At 35.3% G+C, this 8,567-nt stretch overlaps 1 protein-coding gene across 7 annotated transcripts in view; it reads left to right on the forward strand.

Annotated features, from left to right (window-relative positions):
• Positions 1–8,567, forward strand: part of LOC106877721 (cGMP-dependent 3',5'-cyclic phosphodiesterase) — a 434,395-nt gene that overhangs the window by 339,719 nt on the left and 86,109 nt on the right. For all 7 annotated transcript variants that reach the window (XM_052972474.1, XM_052972473.1, XM_052972475.1 and 4 more), the window contains 2 exons: positions 3,563–3,637; positions 8,076–8,117. In XM_052972474.1, the coding sequence (XP_052828434.1) occupies positions 3,563–3,637; positions 8,076–8,117 (117 nt within the window). The remainder of the gene's footprint in view (positions 1–3,562; positions 3,638–8,075; positions 8,118–8,567) is intronic.

An 8,567-nucleotide genomic window follows, 5' to 3' on the forward strand; every position in this document is an offset into this window, starting at 1 on the left:
GTTTTTGTGCGGGTGACACGTAAAAGCACCCACTACACTCTCTGAGTGGTTGGCGTTAGGAAGGGCATCCAGCTGTAGAAACTCTGCCAAATTAGATTGGAGCCTGGTGTTGCCATCCGGTTTCACCAGTCCTCAGTCAAATCGTCCAACCCATGCTAGCATGGAAAGCGGGCGTTAAACGATGATGATGATGATGATGATATATATATATATAAGTGCCTGTGAGGTGCCACATAAAAGCACCCAGTACCCTCTGTAAAGTGGTTGGCGTTAAGAAGGGCATCCAGCCTTAGAAACCAGGCCAAATCAGACTGGAGTCTAGTGCAGCTCTCCAGCTTGCCAACTCTGGTCAGACCATCCAACCTGGGGACCAGCATGAATAACGGACATTAAATGGTGATGACAATAATGATGATGTTATATACACACACACACACACACACACATATTAATGTTTATTTTTAGGTTGAGTTCCAACTAAAACAATTTAACATTAAATTGAAGAATTACTCTATACTTTTTGTAGATTACATGCTCATTATAAATTTACAAGAAGTGGGGTGACAGTGACTTTGAAGATTTGGCCAGCTACCATTTGTATGACAGTCCAACAAAGGGTAACCAGCCAAAACTTTGAAGTCACAGCCACCCCACTTCATATAAAACTGTTATGTGTATATATATATATATTGATATAGATATAGATATGTCCTTGTTTGTCCCCTCTATGTTTAGCCCCTTGTGGGCAATAAAGAAATAAGAACTGTTAACATAACAAACAAAACTCTTAGCAGCATTTCTTTCCAGCTTTACGTTCTGAGTTCAAATTCCACCAAGGTTGACTTTGCCTTTCATCCTTTCAAGGGTGATAAAATAAGTACCAGTTATACACTGGGGTCAATGTAATCGATTGTCCTCCTCATCCTCCTTTTCCAAAATGTCAGGCTTTGTGCCTACAGCAGAAATAATTATTTCTTGTAATTTTAAACCAATTCTTGAAATATATCTTGAATGATATAAATTTTAACACTTATTGAACATTGACAGCTTTTCATTTTCAAATACTTCTAGATTTCCTGCTTTATTATCATTTTATTCTAAGCTTCAGTATAGTACATTAAATACATTTATAAGATAAAACTGCTGTATCAATCATGCTGATTACTGCTGTTAAATATATTCATCTTAATTCATCAGTTTAGTCCATCAACTGGAAATAATTATTGCTCACGAAAGAAAACTATGTAAATAGATTTGCTAATATTCAGTGATCTTGCTATAAATTGCCTGATATCATGTACTGAGGATACAGTTGTTGACGATTTACTTGAAACACTCGGATGTTGTGCAACTGACACCTGCTGACACTGCCACTACCATCAATATACTATCCACTGATTATATATGGGCTGAGAGAGTCTCTACTCGGTCTACGAGAAATAGCAGTCAAATCTCCCTAAAATCACCATTCCTGCCATCTTCTATAAAGACAGGACAAAGTAGATAATGTAGTGCTACATATGGTTAAAAAGAAGGAATGGTCATAGCTGGATTGTCACTGATCATACATCTACTTTGATCACCCTATTCTGCTTAACCTATGTGAAAGTGCATGGCTTAGTGGTTAGGGTATTCAACTAACAATAATATTATGAGTTCAATTCCCAGCAATGCGTTGTGTCATTGAGTAAGAGTTTATTTCACGTTGCTCCAGTCCACTCAGCTGACAAAAATGAGTAGTACCTGTAATTGAAAGGGGCCAGCCTTGTCACACTCTGTGTCACACTGAATCTCCCTGAGAACTACATTAAGGTACACATGTCTGTGGAGTGTTCAGCCACTTACACATTAATTTCACCAGCAGTCTGTTCCGTTGATCAGTTCAACTGGAACCCTCATCAATGTAACCAATGGAGTACCAGCTTACTCTGCATACAAACATATTAGAATACCTTGGCTTTAGGTGGGAGAGGATAAGCAATTATATCAACCCTAGTACTTAATGTCGTCATCCCCTAGACCTTGCTGGTCACAGTTTTAGGACTCATAGGACCAGTTATCCGGTTTCCATATGTGTTTATGTCCTGTAACTTAGCAGTTCGGCAAAAGGGGCTGATAGAATACATACTAGGCTTACAAAGAATAAGTCCTGAGGTTGATTTGTTCAACTAAAGGTGGTGCTCTAGCATGGCCACAGTGAAATGACTGAAACAAATAAAAGAGTAAAAGAAAAGAATATATATATATATATATATATATATATATACATATATATATATATATATATATATATTTACATACTCACACATTCACATACACAGGTATACACACATCAGGCTTCTGTGTAGTTTCCAACTATCAAGATACCAGTCAACTCAAGTCTAAATTAGAAGACACTTTCCCAATTTCTGTACAATAGGATCAAGCTCAAAACCAAATGATTGCAAAATAAGCATCTTAGCTATGAGTCTGTGCATGCAACTATGTTTTTTCTGCCTGCTTTTTATACTGAAGAGCTGTCAAAGCCAATCAGTTTGCTGCTCAGAAGACAATATGGCTTGTGCATCTGCTTTCAGGCTTAGAGAAAATATTGTCTTCAGCAGATGGTTAGGATTAAACTTACCATTTCCTGTCTGTAATCTGGAAATATTTCTGCTTAGCTAGTAGTTAATAATGTTGTCTTTCCCTCTGTAAAATTATTTTAATTTCTTACTCAGACTTTTTGCTTGGTAATGTAAATACTTTTAACATTTCGAATCCATCGTATAGTTGGTGGAGGTGCATAATTTAGTGGTTAGAGTGTTGGACTCATGATCGTAGGATTGCAGTTTCAATTCCTGAATGCATTATGTTCTTGAGAAAAAACACTTCATTTCCACATTGCTCTAGTCTACTTGGCTGGTAAAAATGAGTAATCATGTGACAGACCAACATCCCATCCAGGGTGGAATATATACATCAGAGAAACCAGAAAACTAGCCCTGCTCTCCTTACAGAGTAACATGGACTGACCATTGTGCTGTTGCATTATTGTGCCGGTGGCATGTAAAAAGCACCCACTACACTTTCAGAGTGGTTGGCATTAGGAAGGGCATCCAGTTGTAGAAACATTGCCAGATCCGATTGCAGCCTGGTGCAGCCGCTGGCTTTCCAGACCTCAGGAATTTATTGTCTGTTTTATAAAGTTGCAAATGGTGGAAGAAGTAGGAAAATTAATGATGAATAGAAAAGAAAGGGTTGCTGACTTTTAGGCTTTGGTTCATATTAAAAATGAATAAGCTATTAAATTGATAGCAATAAAAGGAATGGGTGATTAAATTGCATTATTGTGATTAGTGGTGATTGACATAAAATCATTACAGGAGACAAGATATGTGACGTAAGAGTCAGTTCAGTGGTGACTGAAATGATTCTGTCATCATAAAACAGACAATACAGAAAGTAGCTCCTTAGAAATGGGGCTTTCAATAAGGAAGATGTACCAATTCATGAAGTAAATATGGAAAAAAAGAAGCCATAATTGCTTTTCACTACATATTTTCTTTTGTTTTTGTCTTTTCAGCTACAAGAACAAACAGATGCTGAAATTGCATTTTTACTTTTGAATGATAAGGACAACAATGATCTGTTTTGTCAGGTGATGTATCATATAAGTCTATTGTGTGTGTGTGTGTGTTTGTCTTATGTATGTGTGTAAGCATGTATGTATTTTTGGGTGTATGCTAACATATATTATATATATGTGTGTATATGTGTGTGTGTGTGTATATAAATATATATATATATATATATATATATATTGAGGACAGAGTTATGTTTATAAAAAAAACAGATATATAATAACAGATATTAACTTTATCTATCAAAAAATGCTATGAGGATAAAAATAAACCTTCTTTTCCATAATGTTATTCAATAAAGCCACCTTCAGCTTCAACAACTGCTTCTATATGAGATCTAAATCATCTACATGCTTGAATCAAGTGGTCCTGGTTCATTTTGGACATTACTCTGACTATGGCAGCTTTCAAAGAATCTATAGTGTTATGGGTGTGTTCATTGACTTCTCTCTCAACAACGCACCACATGTAATATTCCAATGGATTGAGATCTGGGGAATTAGGAGGCCAAATGTTAGGAGTTATGTGATCATGAAAATTTTCAGCCATCCATTCCTGTGTTACTAGAGCCCATGTGTGATAGTACAGTCTTACTGAAACACATATGGCCTTCCATTGCAGACACTGTCTATCCAGGGCTTAACAATTATATCTAGGACCTCAATGTAGACAGCAGAATTAACTCTAAGGCCTTGTGGAATGAAGTAAGGAGGCATCACATGTCCTTCATTGCTGACAACCCCTAAAACCACGACAGTTGCAGGAAATTTTGTATGCATAACACTTCAAACTTCAGAAGGGCCTGCACATAACCATCTGTCATTTCTTCTGTTAACTTTTTGATCTTGGTCGAAGTTTTTCTCGTTTGAGAAAAACTAAAGCAAATCTTCTGTTGGATTTTTCAGTTTGTTTAAGAGACTTTTAGATCTGATGTAGTAATTTTCTTTTGCTATTTCTAATAAATTGACCTTTCCTCATCATATAAGACTTATATCTGATGTCTTCATGGACAACATTTCTGACTATTCCTTCTGACACATGGAGATCTTTTGCAATTGACCTCATGGACTTTCTGGGATTGTAATCGATTGTCTGTTGAACTTACTGAATAAGTTCACATGTTCTGAAGATTTCAAAGCATTTAGAATGCGTTTTATGCTTTGATACTGGTGATATGTTTCCATCTTCAGTCTCTAGCTCCTTACAAACTTTGTAGATGAAAGATCTGGCAACTTTTAAAAATCAAGATATTTCTAAATCACTATGGTCAGCCTTTATAACCACACTAACAGCATGCCTCTTCATTTCTTGAGTAAGCTGAGGGTCTGCCATTATTATTTTCTGAAACAAAGATTATACAGAGTTAGCAAAAAATGCAGCAATGACCCAAAAAATATATGTCCCCAAATGCAATGTGGTTATCAAGCAAACTTCTTAACCACACAGCCATCCTACACTCACCACACACCTATACTCACACCTTGAAATATTCATTATGTTTTAGAGTATGTTCAAATTGATAAGATAATAGACAAATCATTATTGCATCCAATTAGCATTTTGTATTTAGCATTTAGTGGTTCATTTGCGTTTTTTTTTTAAATTTTTATCAAATATTCAAAATTCATATTGTAAAGATCTCAAAAGTAACCCCTTGTGCAATGTTTGGTACTGAAGACATTTGCCCAAGGTGCTCTGCTGTGGAGCTGAACCCAAAACACAAGTCATTGCAGTTGGTCCAGGGCTGTAGTATAAGACACCTGCCTAAGGTGCTGCACAGTGGGACTGAACCTGAAAACATGTGATTGATAAGCAAGCTTCTTAACTACACAGCCATGTGTGCCCATATAGATTATCTGTTTTGGAATTTAATAAATCCTAAATAAATTTGGAAAAATTTCTACTTTTGGGGTATCAGACATAAAAAAATTAGATCATATTTTCCTACCACTTACTGACATGAGCAGTTTTTCTCAGCATAAAATTTAGATTCTAAATATATATCATGCAAGAACTAAATCATAGAATTGAGTTATTAAGTTTTATTAACTTGAAAACCAATTAAGAATTATTAAATTATTAGCCTAATGTAACACCTGAAAGCTTTCTGAAGCAAAGATAAACCAAACTTCTCATTAAGAAGTTTCGTTAAATTAAAAATGTTATACTCTGTGGTCTATTTCATATTATGGTATTCAAAGCATTATAACTATCTAGTTAATTAATTTATTATAATAGTAGTTAGTGCGTCTTAGTGTGATCATATGCATACTTTTGAATTTACAAAATTAAAGATTCATTATTTTGCTAAGCACATGTGTACCCTCACCGGTTCTTATGCACTTGTAATTTCACCCTCAGTTGTGTAGAGAACTATAAATTCAGTCCATGACAAACAAAACTGCAAGAGGATAACATTAAACAATTGCTTTATTTACATTCTTTTCTAATCAATAAATCAATGTAGCTGTGACAAGCTGTCTGGTGTGAGATGCTTGTTGACAAACGCAGATTGCCAGTTTGTGAATCTACATTAAATTCACTGGGGTACTATCAGTTTAACAAAATGAGGTATTCACTACTGTACTAAACAGGTTTCCTCCCTCCCTTGTTCTTGATGAAGTCATTTGTTTACAGTTGGCAAACATCATAGCAATGTGCTGTAATGATGTTCTGTTAATGACGAGGTTGCTATCATCAAATTTGAAATATTTTTTTACCATTGATATCAAAGTTTCTTACAACGATCATGAATAGGTCTTAGTTTGCTGCTGTTGTTTATGTATCTCTGAATATATTTCTCATGTATTTGTGTTAATATAGTTTCAGTGACTAATATAAGTTTTAGGGAATGATATGTAAGTAACTGTGTTATCAACTTATGTTTTACTATTATTATTCAGTGGCTGTGCAGTTAAGAAACTTGCTTCTAACTATGTAGTTTGGGGTTCAGTCTTGCTACATGGCATCTTAGGCAAGTGTCTTCTACTATGGTACCAGGCTGACCAAAGCCTTAGAAGTTGATTTGTTGGTGGAAACTGAAAGAAGCCCATTGTATATGCACACACATGCATATGCATGTGTGTGTGGTGTGTGTTTGTGCCCCTTTGTCTTGATACCATGCAGTAGTTGTGAACAAACACCATCATCATACAAGCAGAGTCCCTTGTTTCCTGTCGTCTGTGAAAACATATCCAGACATGGAGAAACATTACCTTGCTTGGAAACAAATGCAGGGTAGCTACAGGAAGGGTTTCCAGCCATACAAAATCTGCTTCAAGGAATTCCATTTGACTCATACAAACACAGAAAAGTGTACTTTAAAACAATGATGAAAATGATGATGAATTTAATATCTTCCAGTTGTTTCATATTGTAAATGCATAGTCAGTTAACAACTAAGTGTTATGCCAGAGTGTCCAATGTAACATGAAGTTTACAACTTTTAATAATAATAATAATAATAATAATATGCAGTCCCAGGCAGTAGCTCTCATGGCTTCTGTTCTTAAGTGATTGGAAGTGTTGTCATGTATATTGTTTTGTCTTGGTATAAAAGATGGGCTACAGCAAATATTCTGCTCCATACCACAGATTTGCTTGTCATTTGTTTGACCTTATCCAGTTGAGCAACCACCTTAGTGGCTGAAGATATGTGCATCTCTGATCTTGAACAGAAGTAGTGGGGGAGCATCATAGCCATGTGTTGAGAGGAATTCCTTGGGAGTTTGGATAATCTACCTTTGGAAACATGGGTGTTTTGTTCATCATCCTTAAACAACCCTTATTCAGGGACCTTTTGAGTGGGATGGTCTACTCGACCTGAAAAAAATTCTAACTGGGTCCCACCTGCAAGATCATGCGCTGTTTATCTTGAGATGATAAACACTATGTCATTCACATATGATTGTGATGCATATGCCTGGTGTACCCTTATCAAGTGGGTAGTCATGATGGGTGTACTGGGCTTCGTATATCTTACCCCAGTGTCACTTTGGTAGCATGCGCTGCTCTCTCACTCAATGATGATAATGATAATAATAATAATAATAATAATAATAATAATAATAATAATAATAATAATAGTAATAATAATAATAATAATAATAATGGTTTCAAATTTTGGCACAAGGCCAGCAAGTTCAGGGAAAGGGTTAAGTTGATTACATAGATCCCAGTGCTCAACTGGTACTTATTTTATAGACCCTGAATTTGAACTCAGATAAATAAAAACAGACAAAAGATGAAGAATTTGACAGGAATGATAGAACTAAATCTCTTTTGTGATATTTACTTTTGTTCTTTGCATTCTAAGAGTATGTATCGCATTGTAGGTTTCTTTACTTTCTTATCTGTCCAAGAATCTGTAAAAACATCATGAATGTTCTAGTGTTTGTTCAATTGACTTTATTCCCTGTTCAAATGAAATAATAAGTTTGTCTTTAACTTTATTAGGTTGTCAGTGATACAGTGCTACAGGAAGAAGTAAGAATTGCAGTAAGTATAACAAGTAACTATTTTCTATGATAATAATACTGTCATTGATCTATCGCTACCTTTATTATTAATATTATTATTCTTTTTTTTTTTCTTTTCTTTTTTTTTTACTACTGCAAAAAATATATTAAAAAATATCTTCTGGTTCATCACAAATAAAAAAAAAAGATGTCAGAACACCAACTGATCAGTTTGAAGGGAGAGATGTATATGAATTTTTTTGCCTAAGTGTTAAATATTGATGAAAGTATGTGGCCTGGTGTTTAGGGTGTTGGATTCATGATCATGAGGTCAGGGGGGTTTCAATTCCTGAGCAGGTAAAGCATTGTGTTCTTGAGCAAATGACAGTTTCATGTTATTCTGGTCTGCTTTACTGTAAATAAGTACCGCCCCAATGCTGGTGCATATCTCTCTCTCTCTCTCTCTCTCTCTCTCTCTCTCTCTCTCTCT

This window comes from Octopus bimaculoides, chromosome 13, assembly GCF_001194135.2.
Source record: "Octopus bimaculoides isolate UCB-OBI-ISO-001 chromosome 13, ASM119413v2, whole genome shotgun sequence".
In the NCBI taxonomy this organism is placed as follows: domain Eukaryota; kingdom Metazoa; phylum Mollusca; class Cephalopoda; order Octopoda; family Octopodidae; genus Octopus; species Octopus bimaculoides.